At 38.5% G+C, this 19,530-nt stretch overlaps 1 protein-coding gene across 1 annotated transcript; it reads right to left on the bottom strand.

Moving 5' to 3' along the window:
• Positions 1-2,501, bottom strand: LOC133831756 (ras-related protein RABE1c). The gene is made up of 9 exons (XM_062262161.1): positions 2,343-2,501; positions 2,149-2,246; positions 1,545-1,617; positions 1,340-1,440; positions 1,134-1,199; positions 838-935; positions 695-757; positions 513-605; positions 1-372 (listed from the first exon to the last, which is right to left on the bottom strand). Exons 2-9 carry the CDS (start codon positions 2,219-2,221, stop codon positions 289-291), a joined length of 651 nt encoding a protein of 216 aa, XP_062118145.1. The 5' UTR covers positions 2,222-2,246; positions 2,343-2,501; the 3' UTR covers positions 1-288.
• Positions 2,502-19,530: the final 17,029 nt, after the last annotated feature.

Below are 19,530 nucleotides of genomic sequence, written 5' to 3' on the forward strand. Positions count from 1 at the left end.
TACCCCACAAAAGAAACGATTTTTATATACTCTTTTTCCAAGCTCACAAAGATTAATAATAATAATAATTAAAAAAAAAGTTTTAAAAGAAAATGAACTAATATGTAATTACTTTCGTAAAAAAATACGAGGTCTACCTTTCACACCCAAACTAACTGTAAAATGATGACAAGAGAAAGCAATACAAGCGCCAGTGACATAGTTGTAGCGAAATCAGTTTTTTTTCCAACCAAGGATGGATGGTTGCTTTTGAAAGTTACCAATTTTGAATCACAATTTGCTTGGCTCTCAAGACCCACAACAAGATGATTTTTGGGCGGCTTGGGCAGATCCCGCTGCCTGGTCCGGTTGGTTAATCCTGATCGTCTGAGGCTGCAACCATTCGAAAAAAGGATTTAAGGCTCTCTCTGTATGTTGCTAACAACTAATACATGGTAAATTCATAGACAAGACACATAACAGAAGTTATAGCTAGTGATCGGAAAGTTGAAATGCGTTCCAATGGCGCATACCTCGGCTCTCGAGTCAGTATCTGCAAGTCTTTGCTTGATATCTCTAGCTATTGAAAAGAAAACCTCCTCCACGTTTAAATTTGTTTTTGCACTCTGCAACACACAAGAATTTTTCAGCATATTTAATAAAGTAAAAAAATTTGATCACTAGCTCCATCATCAGTAACAAAGTAACCACTCACAGTCTCAAAAAATTTAATGCCATATTCGTCAGCAAGAGCTTGGCCCTTTGAGGTGGGGACAGCCTGAAAAAGGGTATGAATCAAGACAACATCCACAATCACCATATCACATAGCATATAGATATTGAGAGAGGAGAGCAAACCCTTTTGCTTTCATCCATATCAGCTTTGTTGCCCACGAGAATCTTATTAACATTGTCAGAAGCATGTTGTTCGATATTACGGATCCAATTCCTGATGTCTGAAAACAGAACGAAATAGGATCAGTTACAATTTAAAATACAAAGAAGGTTGCAACAATTCATTGACAAATAAAAACACGACGAATAGCAAGAAGTTGCAATACCATGAAAAATGGTTGCCAGTTGCCACACTTTTTTATAAAATCAGCAGAACTGAGAAAATGATAAAAGTATGAAATAGTAAACGAAGATATTACTGTTAAAAGATGACTCGTCAGTGACGTCATACACGAGCAAAATACCCATGGCTCCTCGGTAGTAAGCTGCAAAAGAGGGCGAAATATTCTTGAGGAAACATTAAAATTATAAATTGATACAGATCACAGATTACACAGAACAACCGGAGTATAAAGCCAACAGAAAACTATCAAGCTCTCCCATTTTCAATGAGTAAGATACTAACCAGTTGTAATAGTTCGAAACCGCTCTTGACCAGCAGTATCCCAGATTTGCAATTTAATACGTTTTCCATCAAGCTCGATGGTCCTTATCTTGAAATCAATGCTGTTAAAAAATAAAGTCCATATTGGTGAAAACTGAATTTAAGTTTAAACAAGAATTAAGGAAAAGGAGAGCAGAAAGGGACTGAATATATCAAAACACCCTACCCAATGGTTGTAATAAAGCTGGTTGTGAAGGACCCATCAGAGAAACGCAAAAGAAGGCAACTCTTACCCACACCTGCAATGCCACCCCCCATCCCCAAGATAGATAAAACACAGCACAGCAAAACAAAACTGATTCAGAACCCACAACAAACATGTAAAGAACTTCATCTCATCTCACGTCCTCCAGTGGTGATTCGATACACAATATTTTAAAAAAGGTCCATCAAAGTTCAAACAACACCAAAATTATCCAAATAATACCATTTCAACAGACAATGTGACTCAGCCAGTTGCATGATGATAACTGGAGACTTACAGTTTCCATAAATAGTTCAAAGTTTATCAAAACATTCGGAGAAGCAAAAGCAAGGCTAGGTCCATAAATTGATGAGCATTTTATGATTAATCGAAACTAATTTACAATTACAATTGAATGTAGCATCAGCATTAGCATTATCATATCATCCAACGAGCAATGAACTTTACATTACAAAACATCCCCTAAAACTAACATCAAATCAAATCAAATCAAATCTAGTACAATGACTTTTAGCCCCAAATTAATAAATAATAATAATAATAAATTGAAACTAAAAAATGGTACCGCTGTCGCCGATCAGGAGAAGCTTTATGAGATAATCGTAATCGGCTCGAGCTCTAGCGGGTGGAGCAGCCATGGCGATGCCAAATATGTCACTTGCTCTAACGTAAACACACACAAACACTCAAATTCATCAATTCATTGATTCAAAGGAAATGGAAAATAGAAAATTGAAGAGGAAGGAGTACGAGCGTTACCGGATAGATCAGGAAAGAGAGGATTCAGATCTACGGAGACGCTGGCTACGCCACCACCACCGGCCGGCCGTTGAAATTTTCTTCGGAGAGAGAAAGAAAGAGAAAATAGAATTGAGAAAGGAAAGCAGTAAAGGTATATTTGTTTGTTTGAGGTCTCTGATGTTTCGGAAGACAACTCCTCACCGTTGGATTTCGGATCATTGAGATCTGCGTCTTGAACTCGTCAACACCGTCGGAGCAGATCACCCCCTCTCTCTTGTCGTTTTTTCTTTACTTTTTATTTTTTTACACAACGACGTCGTATTTGCTTCCGTGAGCCCAAAAATGAATCTTGGGCCAGCCCATCATGACCTTAAGTTCCTTAAGGCCCATACTAGTGGCCGTGGCCTTGTAAGATACAGTCTGGCCTATGTCTACCCAAATCTAGCATACTAGCAAGTATTGTTTTATTGGAAAAATTATAAAACCAACCCACTCCAAAATTATTTTTATTTTGGTAAATACTATTTTAGATTCTGAGTTTTGAAAAACTTACCGATCAGACTATTTTTTTTGTTAAATGATAATTCAGACCATATGTTTTATAAAATTGAACAAAATAGTACCTTATACCCAATTTTAGTCAAAAAAATTTAAAATATAATATTTCATTCTCAACTCCTCGATCACTTTCATTGCTTCTCTGAACTCATCGCATCACTAACGACTTAATAATTGAATTTTTTTTTACCAAAATTGGGTATAAGGTAGTTTTTTGTTTCATTTTGTAAAACGTAAGATCTGAATTGTCATTTAACAGAACACAGGAGCCAATCGGTAACTTTTGTAAAACACAAAGTCCAAAATAGTATTTACCTTTTTTATTTTTAATATGACCTCATTATTTCACATGTCATTCTAATATTGTTCGAAAAAGCACTTAAGTGCATTTCAATATTTATTTATTTGTCATTATGCCATAAATTTGGGTGGCACACTTCTTTTTTTTACTATTTCATCTCTATCACAAAGTCAGTTTGTTTGATCCTTGGGGTCAAAGAATTGATAATTATTGGATTCACAACCCACCCCCCCCCCCCCCCCCCCCCCAAAATCCCATTTCAATGATGAAAATTTTGGTATTTTTTTGTATAAGTTATGCAAAATGTTAGTTATACTTAAAAGAAAGCATTGTTTTGTTACTAAATTAATCATGTAAATTTTGTTACAAAAAATGTGTTTTAGTTACAAATTAGAATGTTAATGTTGTTTATAGAAATCTCTTTCTATAAGTTGTTCCTTGCAAATGTTGGTTTCAAAATTGCTAGTCCGCACTTACAAATTTGCCCCTCCGTATTTTTGTTAAAAAAATCTATAATCTTGTTTAAAAGAACAAATATTTTCATAATTATTTTTTGCATCCGTAATTTCAAATATTTTTTTATGAATTACATGTATTTTTTGTAAATTTCTCTATTTTATTTGGAACTTTTAAGAAATATGGAAAGGGGTTAGAGTTATAGGGAAAAAAATACATATTTTGAAATGAGTAATGATATGTGCACCTAAAATATGCATCCAAACATTACACAATTGACGTATCACTGCTTTTAAAAACAGTAGGTCCTAATTTTAATAAATGTGATTGGCTAGGCTAAACTGCTACATCACTGTATGTAATATTTGAGTGTATATTTGGGTTGCACATATCATTTCTCTTTTGAAATATATGGGAATTATAATTAGTAACATAACACGACAACTTATTACCAATGTTTTTACTTTCAAAGTGGTAACTAGTTATTTCCCAACACACATAATTAAGAAACAAACTTGTAGAGATATGAATCTAACATTAACTTTGTGAATCTCTGCAGTTTTGATCAAACTCAATCGTGATTTCATCACTTTTGTGGTGTATCAAAATAAGCTTATTGCTTTTTCACATTGGAGAGTCACCTATTTATAGGCTAAGGCTACTATCTATCACATTTTAAATAGCAAATTTCCTCTAAATGCATGAGAAGAAACTCTTATTTTTACAAAGACAACTCATTTTTCCGTTTGAAGAGTTAAGGTCTGATTGGTTCGTGATAGAAAAACTGCATTTTCAAAAAGTGTATTTCTAAAATAGAAATCTAGATTTATAGTCTTATAACATATTTTTGAAAATGTGATTGGTTCAAAATCCATAAACTGTTTTTGAATTTTAAAAAGATAAATATGTGATTGGTAGAGAATCCGAAAATATAAAAAAGTGATAGATTTGTAGGATTTTAGGATATGATGATTTGAGAAAACATGAAAATAGTGTTTTCTATTTTGTAGCTTAAAGTTATAATCAGTATTTAGATTGAGAATTTGAAAACAAGCAACCAATCAAATATTTCATGTGGGTCCTACAATTTTTTCGTTTTTGAAATCATAAAATTGAATTTGGATTCACTACCAATCGGGCCCTTAATAATCAAAACATTTCTTCTATCGTCTTTCAACCATGCTAGCATTCCTTCTTAGCTATTTTTAACTCACATTCAATTCCACGTTAGTACATCCACCTAACATGATTATCCACGTCATCATTTTGACTTTTGACACATCATCACTAACATATAGAAATAATATGTATAATATTAAATATATTATTTTATAATGGCAAACTCGCAACAAAACCCTTAGGGCACTTTGGTATAAATTAATATTTGCGAGAAAATGATAATCTTCAAGATTTATGTGTTTGGTATAAGGTGTTTCATTTTTTAAACTCGGGAATTATATAAGATAGTGGAAATGAGATTATTCTAGGAGAGAGTAATCTTATATCCTTCCAAAAAAAAGTGGATTTCAAACATCCACATTAATCATAATAGAATGGGTGCACATATAATTAATTTTAAAAATAATTAAATTAAAATAAATAATTTAATTTAGTGTATATTATGATATGTTATATTATTGTTTTTATTAAATTTTTAAAAATAGTGTAGAACATTGTCGTGTTCAACCAAACAATTAAAATAATTCAATTAACGGGAATCTAACCAAATATTCTCATGCACAACCAAACAAAGTTTACTAGTTTCCAGACAATTATATTCTCCTCCTTAACATTCTCATTAATCAGATAATTTTGAACTCCTTATACCAAAAACCCCCTTATTTTTTAGTTTCATTTAAGTTGGACGAGAAGCAATATAACCCAATTGACCATTTTTATTGGTGTTGGAGCTGAAAAAGCTCACAAGCAATCAACTTTTTCAACTTAATTACAAATTAGACTTTTTTTTTGTCAGGAATAACTTTATTATTATTCAGACTGGAAAGATAAAATGTACAAATTGAAAGAGAGGATAATCCTCTACCCAATATAAACTCTTCGTCTAACCAAAGAACATTCAAAAGCTCTCAAAAATTTAGACAAAGAAGTTCGCATAAGGTAATCAAACATAACTGTTTTAGAACAATTGCAAAAATGGGTTTAAACTGAAGACAACAGAAAAAGTAATCTCAATCAACTGCCCCTGATAATACCAATGCCTCAATTTGAGAGGTCATTAAAGTACCTGCGTCACAAAAATAAACCAAACATAAGAAAATATTAATGAAATCAAGTTGGGAATACTTTTGGGGGATTGCTTATCCAACCAACGATCCAAACCCAATAATAGACCTTAATAAAATTCATATGTAATTACATTATAAACTATTTAGAGAGAATTAGATCACAGCAGAAATAGGGGGAGGAATTTCCTCAAATCAACAAATCTTGTCATCTAAGCCTAGGGCGTGCCTAGCCAAATTGTGAGCCGCAACATTTTCCTTCCTTTAAGGGTATTTTTTATGGCAAAACTCCATTATATTAACAAGGGATATTTGCGGCAAAACCCCCCAATTTTTTCGAGTTGAAGCACCAATAACCCCAATAAAAAATTTTGACAGCAATACTCCCGACTATTACATTTTTCTTGTAGCCATCCACTATTGGACATTAAGTGTCAGTCTAGAACAAGGATGTCCATGTGTCATTGCTTTATTAGTCCACGTGGTTGATGACATGGACTTATTTACTAAAACTAAAAATAAATAATTAAAAAAAACTATAATTAGAAACTAAAAATAAAAATAAATTTAATTAATTAAAAACTTTTTAATTAACCTTAAGTAAAATCAAATTATGTTCTTGTTCATAGCGATCAAACACACAGATAGCCCAAAATTTTGATCAAAACTAGGTGAAAAAAGAAAAATGAAACCCAAAAACTTCCATCTCTTTCTTGCCTTCTTCTTTCTACTTTATCTTCCTTATTGGGCATCTCATGTTCAAAATCATAAAATGGCCTCTGTAGAATAATATGAAATATAGAAATACAAAAGGTAATCTACAATCAGTAGGGAATACATTTTACATGATCATATTTTATGTATGTTTCATATATTAAACAAATTAACATATAAAACAACCTAGAAACATGTTTCTAATGAATTTCACAAAGTAAATTAAATAACAGAGTTTGAGGATCTTACTTTTACACAACAGATATTGAGACTCATTCATTTACTCTCTCTAACCCTTGTTCCTTTCTGTTGCAGAGTAATGACGAAAGAGTGAACTGGATCTTCAAACTACACACTCTTCCACAATTAACTTTGATCACCTAGATTAGGGTGGGCAATTCTCAACACATGAGATGGTAAAATTATAGAGAAGAAGTGGGCGCCACAATAGGTCTTTTAAGTCTGGGTTTTTGCTTTCTCAAAACTTAAGATCTCAAAACCCTATATTTAAGTACCTATTTATAACATAATTTTAGGATTAATTTAATTTAATTAAATAATTAAAATAATAACTTAAAAATACTATTGTTAAATTCAAAGTATGAAAGCCTTTAAATTCAAATACTATTATTTTATATAATTATATAATAAAACAAAACTTTTATTAATTAATTAAATAAATATAATATATTTTATAAACAAATTTCCTTATAAACGAAATGTTATAAGGTTTTATTAAAACTTTATATACATATATATAATTATAATTATATTTAAACAATAATTAATTAACTAATTAAATTATTTATTCAAATTAACTAATTATAATTTGAACATTGATTTAATATTATTGATCAAATTGACACAAATTTGTCATAATTAATAAATTTGCCCAAATTTATATTTTTTTCTCTAAATTTCACATCTTAGTAAAATTGTCCAAAATTGACACAAAGCAATTTTGACAATCATAATTGATAATTAAATCAATTAATCAAGATTATCTAGATAATTTAATCAAAGACATTGTGGGGATCATGGACCCATGAATTCAAGCTCCAATAAGTTACCGTAAAATTATTATCGAATAATTTCACCACCTTATTAATTCCTCGTGACTCCATTAAAGACTCGGAATTACACTATTTAACTCATAGGACGCTTTACACTTAAAGTAAATATGTTATCCATTGTTACAACTATAATTTGTCATTCAATCATCTAAAGAAGATCAACAACTGAGTCGGGTACTGTACGCCCTGATTTTCCCACGGGCTGATTAGCAAGCCGAGCTTCGGACTAATCATGGTTAGTCCATAAACATCCCCCAGGTCGGAAATCCTATCTTGAGGTCGTACCCCCTTAGCTCAAGGAATCCTCAAGGACTCGCCAAGAGTCCCAAGACTGGAGCAAGTTAGCGAAAGGTCGAAGGTCGGGTCAGATGCACAGCTCGTGGTACGAGCTAGATATGGAGGCCATGACCCCTTGTAAAGTCAACACACGCAAGATAAACGTGCATATATCTGACATCACGTGTCCGATATCTCCCTGACTTCTCGGACACGCTGCAGGAACGTGCATGTTCAGACACCCACGGCTGAGTTGGGCCGTGCGACCCATTATCTCCTTATCTATCGATTTGACCATACTTATGTGTCAGGTTTAGGAATTAATCATGAATGTCACAGAGTTGATATGACAAATAAGAAGGTCACGGGATGACCTCCTTACCAACTTCCAGGTGCCTTCTCCTATAAATATGGAGACCCTGGGAGTTGATAAGGGTTGGAAAAAATAGTCTCTGGAGAGATATAATTTGTAACCAAATACCCAGAATATATCAATAATATTGACTAGTGGAGTAGAAGGATTTTAACCTTTGAACCACTTAAAAACGTGTCTCGAGTCACCTATTTCATTCACCAAGATCATATATCTGTTACGGTTCTATATTTGGCACTAATCATTGTTGGGTTTTATGCCCTTATAAAACCATGTCGGACATGTAGCATGATTTCATATTATCAATAAAAGTAGTAGAAATCATTTAGTTTGACAACCGTGTTGCTTGCTTGTTTTATTACATGATTATTGAAATAATACAAACATTTATAAAATCTCGAACATATGGATAGTTACAATTATAGTGACTAGGTCACAGTGGATTATAGTTGTAATTATATGTTCAAAAGAACGAGTCCTAAGATTAGATCAGTGCATTGGATTTTCACTGATTAGGCAATCTACGATATGATCTACTTACACATTCAGGGTGTGATGTCTTGTCCAAGGCATCGACCAAGTAGATAAGATCGAATGTATTTAGTTACATCGGACTAGAACCGATATTGATTATTGATTGATAAATAAGTATCGTTGTTATCAAATCTAATCAATGTCACAACGTTGACCATATATTAAGCCGATCTTAATTCTGAGTGATAATATTCTGCTAATTATATTATTTAAATCTTTTGACTTGTTCATTACCAGCTTACCCTACGGTCTAGCCCATACTTACATCTTGGAGATTTATTAGTGTAATTGAGTGGGAGTATTATTCATAGATACGAAATCTATAACTTCTGTATGAAAAGTGAAAAGATGATTTCCTTAATTGCTTTGTTCAAAAGGTTAAATGATTGAGATCTCATTTCTGTGATTAAGTTCACGGAAATATCATTTATAAGGAACTTAGTGGGAGTTAAGGATAAAATACTGATGAGGGGTAAAACGGTAATTTACACCCAGCTCGTTAATAAGTCATCGATAGATGATTGACTGATTGTAATGGTTATAACAATGGATAACGTATTTATGGTTTTGAAAATACGTTCTATGAATTCAAGAGTTCAATTCCGAGTCTATAGTGGAGTCACGAGGAATTAATAAGGTAGTGAAATTATTCGTAAATAAATTCACGGTAACTTGTTGGAGCTTGATTTCATGGATCCATGGTCTCCGCATCACCTTTGAGTAAATCATCTAGAATGTCTCAATTAATTGATTTAATTATCAATTAGGATTTTTAAAGTTGACTAGGTCAATTTTGGAAAATTTACAGAGATATGAGATTTAGAGAATAAAATATACTATTTGGGTAAATTTATTAATATTGATAAATTGGTATCAATATAAATAAATAATATTAAATCAAGTTTCAAATTATAATTAGTTAATTTGAATAAGGATTTAATTAATTAATTAAAAAAAAAAAGGTTTTGAATTTAGGCCCAATTGGGATTTAAATTCAAAATAAAGAGATTGGGCCCAAGTTCATTTATGGCAGCCCAAGGCTTTTAGTTTTGTTTATTATTTTTAATTAATTTAAATTTAAATAAATCCCATTAAGTTGCCTATATAAGGAATGTGATATCTAGGGTTTTCAGCAGCAAGTCAGTCTCAGTTGATTTGGGTAAGTGAAAACCTAGACACTCTAATCCTTTCTTAGCCACAATCTCTTCTTCTTTTCTAGATCTCTATCTCATGTGTTGAGAGCCAGCCCACACTAGTTCTAGGTTGATCAAAGGCTTGGTGAGGAAGACTGTGTTGCTGACCTTGTTCAATCTCTTGATAATACTCTGCTACAGAATGGAATCAAGGGTTAGAGAGATTGAAGGATGGAGTTGTTCCAGTTCCGCTGCGTAATGTAAGTTTTTACTTTACTTTGTATTTGTATCAATTTCATAGGAACATGTTCTAGGAATTTGCATGTTTGTTTGATAATATATAAATTGCATGAAAATAAATAAAGATCCTGCAATGAGTTTTTCTTACAATCATCTCCTCTCTTTCTCTTAATTACCTGTTGGCGAAGAACCGCGTCAATAGGTACAAATTACCATTTTACCTATCATTGTATTTAATCCTTAAATACCACTAAGTTCCTTGTAAATGATATTTATGTGAACTTTAATAAGATAAATGAGTACTAAATCATTTAACGCGTTGAACCAAGCTATAAGGTGATCATAATTTCACTTCTTACTAGAAGCTATAGATGTTCATATCTATGCTTAACACTCTCACTCAATTATACTAACAAATCCCCAAGATGTAATTAGTATGGGCTAGTATGTAGGGTAAGCTGATTGCGAACAAATCAAATGACTTGAATAATACAATCAGTTAGAATATTAATCACTTAGAATTGAAATTGAATTGACTTATGGCCAACTTTATGATATGACTATATTAGATAATAATAGTACATTTATGTAACGCCCCAACTCCTGGGACCGTTACGGTGTGCCTTGTAAATAGTGCTAAACTCGCTAATCGAGACATTTGGCCAAAATCGTGATCTAAGTATGATTAGCGGTTTAGGGATTAAACATTTTGGTTAAGATATAACGTTTCACTAGAACGTTTAACATATACATTGGGATCCCGAAAATACAATTCAGAGTTTAATACAGAAAATATTTACAACAGGCCGTTCTAAGCGGCAAAACAGGGTTCAACCCTAGTTCCACTTTAAACCTCGACCGTGGCGGTCGAGCAGCTGCATATGTACACGTCATCACCTAAGCCCTCTAACTCAAGGATGGTCTAGCTTCCTCTTGCTTTTACCTGCACCACATAGCACCCGTGAGCCGAAGCCCAGCAAGAAAACATAATGCTTTTCATAAATATTATCAAATGATTATCATTATAACCACACTGAACATAAAGCTTTCAAACCAATGGGTGCACATCACATGATTCTAGCGGGAGAGTGGCTGTTAAGTAAGCCACCAGCCTCCAAGCTCTGTTTTGTAGCGGGAGAGTGGCTGTTAAGTAAGCCACCAGCCTCCAAGCTCTGTCTTTTAGCGGGAGAGTGGCTGTTAAGTAAGCCACTAGCCTCCAAGCTCTGTTTTCTAGCAAGAGAGTGGCTGATAGGTAAGCCACTGGCCTTCAGGCTCTATTTTCTAGCAAGAGAGTGGCTGATAGGTAAGCCACTGGCCTTCAAGCTCTGTCTTTTAGCGGGAGAGTGGCTGTTAAGTAAGCCACTAGCCTCCAAGCTCTGTTTTCTAGCAAGAGAGTGGCTGATAGGTAAGCCACTGGCCTTCAGGCTCTATTTTCTAGCAAGAGAGTGGCTGATAGGTAAGCCACTGGCCTTCAAGCTCTGTTTATTCATCGACCCTCAGGGTCGGTCAAGCATTAATGCTCCTTGAGTCATTCAATGCTAGTAATCGATTAGATCTAATCTCTGTTGGCTTGTGTGATTCACGCTAAGGCCGTTCTGACAAGTAAGTCAGCGCTTCCTGACCTGTGTCCAGTAACACTGCCGAGCCTGACAAATAAGTCACAGCCTCACAGCTGATACTAACACTTTTGTCGATTCTGTATTCAGTCCATACACAAGCAAGCAATGCTATCAATATGTATCATATGCCAGTTATCCAAGAATAAGGCATTCAGCATGCTTACTAAACAGTTTCTAGCACAGTCATGATCATGCACAAACTCAGAGACTCAAGCTCTGACCAATCTCATATTCATCGTACATGGCATGCCCTATCACATGTTTCTCGTGCATTACATGCATCACACTTAATCATCCAGCACGCCTCAATAATAATCATATGCAAATGGACAAGATTTTCCAAGCATTCATTATGCTAACAATGTTTACATTTAATCACCCAACATGCATCAATCATAGCCATGCATGTCATATTCAGTAGCCAATCAACATGCATCATAATAGCCATGCACGTCATGCTCAATAATCAACCAACATGCATCCATAATAACCATGCAGGTCACATATACACAAGGTGCAGTTTTCTTACCTCAGATTCGAGCTAGTACCAATATAAGAACGATCCTTGAGAACGATCAACCTTTAAGTCCTTAGCGGTCACCTAATCATAACCATATATGGAATACCATTAATAACATGATAATCAAAGGTTCCACACCAATATCTAGCCCCCAAGAGATCAATCCAAACTAATCCAAGTAGTAGGGACACTCCCGAGGCCCATAGCTAAGTTCCCGGGGTCAAAACGAGCAAACGGGGCGAAAACAGGGCAAGGGCTGCGGCCCTAGCACCTTGGGCCGCGGCCCCCAGGGTTCTCTGAGGCAAGGGCCGCGGCGCCCAGCAAGCACAAATTCCTGACACCTGCTTCATCGAACTAGGGCCGCGACGCACAAGAACAGGGCCGCGGCCCCCAACCCTGGGCCATTCCCAAACGCGTTTCAAGCACTCCAAATCTTCCAAAAACATACTCAAACATTCCCCAATCATCAAATCAAAGTTCCCAAGCTTCCCAATACTCCAAAACCCTCAAAACCCAAAGCTCAAACCGACCAAAAACTCAACAATTAACAAAGTCCAATTCTAAGCTTTAAAACTTTAAAGACTTAAAACTTCAAACTTAGATTACCTTCGATTGGGTTGTTTCTCATCAAATCCTTCGGTTAAGAAGCTTCTAATCTTTCCTAGGATCGCTATGCCTCGACCCTCGCTTAATTCCGACTCCTAGAACTCAAGATTTCCTCAAAAAGGCTCAAACGGTAAAACAGACTGTTTTGAGAGAGAACGAGAAGTTTCTAACGTATGTTCTTATCTGTCAAGCTACTTCAAGCTTAAGTAACCTTAAATAAAACCTAGTGCTCGGGGTCCCGAAAACACCCCCGGGGACACTTGTAATGCCCTACTACCTTAGAGCCGTTACTAAGTGAGTTTAAAACAGAAATTGTGCATTTAATTGACTCAAGTGGTTTCTAAAACCAAAAGTGTGAATAAACCAGAGTTTAAGGCTGTACTCTTTGAAAATGTTTAGTTTCATTAAAAACGTTAATTATAAAACATCTGGGATCCCAAAATAAGGTTTACAAAATATTTACAACTCAAAATAGATTTACACTTGATCAGCTATCAAAAGAATGGTTAAATACAGCCATATACAAAATGCCCCCAACCAAAGCAGTCGGGCAGGCCGAACATGTACGCGCTGCCCCCACGCTCTCCATACTCATGGCCGGTTGACTGACTCCTTGCTTTTACCTGCCACACGGAGCACCCGTGAGCCGAAGCCCAGCAAGAAAACCCAAATAACACATAACATATGCAAAGTAAATAGCTGGCAATAATTTACTGATACATAGGAAAACCATCATAATAAACAAGTACGGCCATGCCGCTCCCAAGGCTTTACCAAAGCCTGGAGTTTCGGTTCTCACCGCGAGGATAACTCATGTATCCCTTGGGTCCCACCCTGAATATAAGCATCCCATGTGCTGTGTGTTACTTCGGCCCACGGCCGCCCCGGCCTCTGCCGCTCGTTTCATCATAATAACACATATAGTACATTCAAAATAAACATTCACACACATCATGGTTCATTTAAGTTTAAGCATTTGCACGTAATACAATCCGGGGCCACGCCCTACAATCACACAGTGGGGCCATGCCCTAAACTCGGGTGTTACGGTTTTCTTACCTGTATCCCGTGCTTTCCAAAGTACCACGGTCACGAGCACGGTCCTCTTAGCACGAGCCTCTCCGAAATCCTAGTCACAACACACATAAAACACTTTTAATACTAACCAACCCAAAACCACTTCCCGGGACCAATCCCGCACTCTCGGGACTCCCAAAATCCTAAAATAAGTCATTGGAAACATCCCCCGAACCCCTGGAGCAAAAGCTCAAAAATGGAATTTTGGTGTCCTGAAAAATGGCCTAGCGCCGCGGCTCAGCCCTACAGGGCCGCGGCGCTAAAGCAAGTCAGAGAGCCCCTCGCCTGGAACCAGCCTCGCGCCGCGGCGCCCAAGAACAGGGCCGCGGCGCGCCCTTACGAACCCGAAAATCTGGGTTTTTCTCCTTCAAATCCTTCATCCAAAATACCTCCAAACCAACCCCAAACACATATCTCAACCGCAAACTCAATTCCACACTTCATATGAACAATCTAATAACCTATAGACACTTAGAAACAAGATCAAAACCTCAACACACCCAAGATCCAAACCTTTGATCCTCAAATTCAGTAACTCAAACAAAGCCCATGAAAATCCTAAGTCAAGCATTACATTCCTCAAATCAACACAGAAAACAAACTTAAATAAGCATAAGATCCTTACCTCAAGAGTAGAATCCACCCTAAAAGTTCCCTTGATCTCCTTCTAAGCTTCCCACTTCAGCCCCCTTCTACACCTCTTCTTCTTTCTTCTTCTTTGCCCTAGCCTTTCTCTCCTCTTCTTTTCCCTCTCTTCTAATTTTATCAAAGCCACAAGTGAACCCAAATGCCCAAACCGTACCCCCTAAATCCCAGCTGCAAAATGTCTATTTGCCTTGCCAAAAGACCAAATTACCCCTCCTTACTAATCCTTCTGAGCTAAACCTTCAAGGGTACTTAAGTCTTTACACTTTCATTTCAATTCTACCACTTCCTATCTTAAAACTTGTTACTCACAGCAGTTACAAATGGTTACCAAAATACCAATAACTAATCACTCATTCTCAACTCAACTTATAAGATTCCCGAAGTACCCCTAGGCTCCTCCCGAGCCGGGTACCACATCCCGTTGTGACTTTTAGACTAACTGGCTCACTAGGACCGTCTCGATGCGTGCATCCTGGTAAAAACATCACACTCACATGGCACAATTCACATTGTACAATTATCACAGATATGCCCTAACATGTCCAGATTACAATCATGCTCATTCTAAGACAATCAGGTCTACATGCATACTAATTCACATAGTCGTGCATCTCAATTAATTAACTAATCACATAACGTGCAATAAATCGTAATCATGCATTAAGCTCATTAAAGTCACACACAAAATCCCATCATGCCCTCCAGGCACACTTCCCCAGGCCCTTAAGCCTAAACACTGAATTTGGGTCGTTACAACTATCCCCTCCTCATGAGAATTTCGTCCTCGAAATTTACCTAAACAACTCGGGATACCGCTCCCGCATATCTGATTCCAGTTCCCACGTCGCCTCTTCGACCTTGCTGTTCCTCCACAATACTTTGACCAAAGCGATGGTCTTGCTCCTCAAGACCTTGTCCTTCCTATCAAGGATCTGAACAGGCTTTTCTTCATACGATAGGTCCCGATCCAACTCCAAGTTCTCATAGCTCAACACATGAGTAGTGTCCGAAACATACTTCCGGAGCATGGATACATGAAACACGTCATGAACTCCTGATAAAGCTGGAGGCATTGCTAACCTGTAAGCCACCTCCCCAATTCGTTCTAGAACCTCAAATGGGCCAACAAACCTGGGACTCAGCTTGCCCCGAACGCCAAATCGTTTTACTCCTCTCAGGGGTGAAACCCTGAGGAATACATGATCACCAACCTGAAATTCTACGCTCCTGCGTTTCTGATCTGAATAACTCTTCTGGCGACTCTGGGAGGCGAGCATACGAGCCCTAATCTTCTCAAGTGCCTCATTGGTCCTCTGAACCATTTCAGGACCTAAATACCTTCTCTCACCTGTCTCATCCCAGTGAATCGGTGATCTGCATTTTCTTCCATACAGCATCTCATACGGAGCCACACCAATTGTCGCCTGATAACTATTGTTGTACGAGAACTCAATCAGAGGGAGATACCTACTCCAAGTTCCCTCAAAATCCAACACACAAGCTCGTAACATGTCCTCCAGTATCTGAATTGTCCTCTCAGACTGTCCATCCGTCTGAGGATGATAAGCGGTACTAAACCGAAGCTGCGTGCCCATAGCCTTCTGCAGGCTCTTCCAAAACTTGGAAGTGAAAGTGGGGTCTCTGTCGGATACTATCGACCTCGGAGCCCCATGAAGTCGAACAATCTCCTTAACATAAAGCTCTGCATACTGCTCCACAGTATAAGTCGTCTTCACAGGTAAGAAGTGGGCGGACTTCGTATACCTGTCCACAATCACCCATACCGAGTCATGCTGACCCACGGTCTTTGGCAATCCTACCACAAAGTCCATGGCAATGTCTTCCCATTTCCACTCGGGAATCCCAAGAGGCTGTAATAATCCTGCTGGCCTCTGGTGTTCTGCCTTAATCTGCTGACAGGTTAGGCATCTAGCCACATAATCCACCACGTCCCTCTTCATGCCTGACCACCAATACAAAACCTTCAGGTCATGGTACATCTTCGTAGAACCTGGGTGCAAAGAGTAGGGAGTGGTATGAGACTCGTCCAAGATCTCTCGCCGAATGTCTGGATCAATCGGAACACAAATCCGTCCTTTGTACTTCAACAAACCCATCTCAGAAATAGAGAAGTCCTTAGCTGCTCCCGATAGGACGTTCTCTCTACGCTCAACTAACTGGGGGTCCTTTCCCTGTGCTTCCTTAATCCTCTCGAGGAGTGTTGACTGAAGAGTAATGTTGGCTAACCTCCCAACCACTAGCTCTATACCTGCTCTGGTCATCTCTCCTGCTAGTCTGTCAGATATCTGCCTCGAACTATACAACTGTCCTGGGCCCCTTCGGCTCAATGCATCAGCCACCACATTAGCCTTCCCAGGATGGTATAGGATATCACAATCGTAATCCTTTACCAGCTCAAGCCACCGTCTCTGGCGCATGTTCAAGTCCTTCTGGGTAAAGAAATACTTTAGACTCTTGTGATCAGTGTATATCTCGCACCTCTCTCCATACAGATAGTGTCTCCAAATCTTAAGTGCGAATACCACTGCAGCTAATTCCAGGTCATGCGTGGGATACCTCTGCTCGTACTCCTTTAATTGCCTTGATGCGTACGCTATCACTTTCCCAGCCTGCATCAACACGCATCCCAGACCCTGTCTGGAAGCGTCACAGTAGACCACAAACTTCTCATTATCTGTTGGCAGGCTCAGCACTGGTGCAGTAATCAACCGCCGCTTCAGCTCTTTGAAGCTATTCTCGCATCGATCTGTCCACACAAACTTGGTCTTCTTCCTTGTCAATTCTGTCAACGGAGTAGCAATTCTGGAGAACCCCTCTACAAACCGCCGGTAGTAACCTGCTAGTCCAAGGAAACTTCTAACTTCAGGAACATTGCTGGGTCTAGGCCAATCCCTCACTGCTTCCGTCTTACTTGGGTCGACCAGTAACCCATCCTTACTGATAATATGGCCCAAAAATGAAACTTGCGATAACCAGAACTCGCACTTACTAAACTTGGCATATAGCTTATGCCCTCTTAACCGCTGCAACACTAGACGCAGATGATGCTCATGCTCTGTCTCTGTCTGGGAGTATACTAGGATATCATCAATAAACACAATCACAAACTTATCCAAGTAATCCTTAAAAATTATGTTCATCAAATCCATAAATGCCGCCGGGGCATTGGTTAATCCAAAGGACATAACCAGAAATTCATAATGCCCATACCGAGTCCGAAATGCAGTCTTTGGTATGTCCTCATCTCTGATCCTCAATTGATAGTAGCCTGATCGGAGATCAATCTTCGAAAACACTATACTCCCTTGAAGCTGATCAAATAAATCGTCGATCCTAGGCAATGGATATTTGTTCTTGATTGTCAACTTATTCAACTCCCTGTAATCGATGCACATCCTGAGCGATCCATCCTTTTTCTTAACAAATAAAACTGGTGCACCCCACGGCGAGAAACTCGGTCTGACAAACCCCAAATCAAGTAGTTCCTGCAGCTGAATCTTCAATTCCTTTAATTCTGCCGGAGCCATTCTGTAAGGTGCCTTGGAAACTGGCTCTGCTCCCGGAGCCAACTCTATGACGAACTCAATCTCCCGCTGTGGCGGCAACCCCGGTAGATCCGCTGGAAACAAGTCTGGAAACTCGCAGACAACTCTGGTTTCATTCGGTCCCACTGCCGCCACCTTAGAGAAATCCACTATACTTGCTAGGAATCCTATGCAACCCTCTTGCATCAGGTCTCTAGCCTTTAGTGCCGAGATCACAGGTACCCGTGGTCCATCCACCGTTCCCACGAACACAAAGGGTGCCTCGCCCTCCGGTTCAAAGGTCACCATTCGTCGCCTACAATCAATTGTTGCTCCATACCGCGTCAACCAATCCATCCCTAGTATTATGTCAAAATCGTCCATATCTAGTTCAATCAGGTCAACAAATAATTCTCTACCATCTACCACTACTGGTAAGGCTCTAACCCACCTCCTAGAGACTACCAGCTCTCCTGTAGGCAATACAGTCTGAAAACCCCTAGAATACAAAATACTAGGTCTACACAGCTGATCAATCACTCTAGCAGAAACAAATGAGTGCGTAGCACCAGAATCAATCAATGCAGTAAACAAGGATCCAGCGCTAAAAATCTGACCTGTGACCACTGATGGGCTGGCCTCTGCCTCAGTCTGAGTCAAGGTGAAGACCCTAGCAGGCGCGAGGCTGTCACCCTGCCTAGGCTCCTCCTTCTTAGCCTGCGGGCAATCTTTCTTCAAGTGGCTGGTGCTTCCACAAACAAAACATGCCCTGATGCCGGTACCCGCTCCAGAGGCGGACCGGCACTCGCCCTGATGCCGTCGCCTGCATCGAGGACACCATGGATAGCTCCTCCAGTTGTCATTACCGCCCTGGCGGCCACCCACGGAACCGCGAACCCTCCTGTCGGAACCATAGGGAGTAAATGAGTCTGGTACTCTCCTCTTCTGCTCACTGGGGCCGCTGCCCCGACTAGGCCCAGAAGAAGAAGGCATTACCCTCCTGGTATCACGCCTAGCAGCGTTATCCTTCCAGATCTGATCCTCAGCCCTCTCGGCAGTGAGGGCCTTGTCTACCACTTGCGCATAGGTAGTCTCTGGAGCCATTGTAATACTCACGTCACGGGCGATCATTGCACCTAATCCCCGTACAAATCTGTCCCTTCTGGCCATATCAGTCGGCACAAGCTCTGGCGCAAACTTCGCCAATCTATCAAATACCAAGGCGTACTCAGTGACAGATAACCTGCCCTGAGTCAGACTGTTAAACTCATCCGCCTTCGCCGCTCGAAC

This window comes from Humulus lupulus, chromosome 4 (genome assembly GCF_963169125.1).
Source record: "Humulus lupulus chromosome 4, drHumLupu1.1, whole genome shotgun sequence".
Classification (NCBI taxonomy): Eukaryota; Viridiplantae; Streptophyta; class Magnoliopsida; order Rosales; family Cannabaceae; genus Humulus; species Humulus lupulus.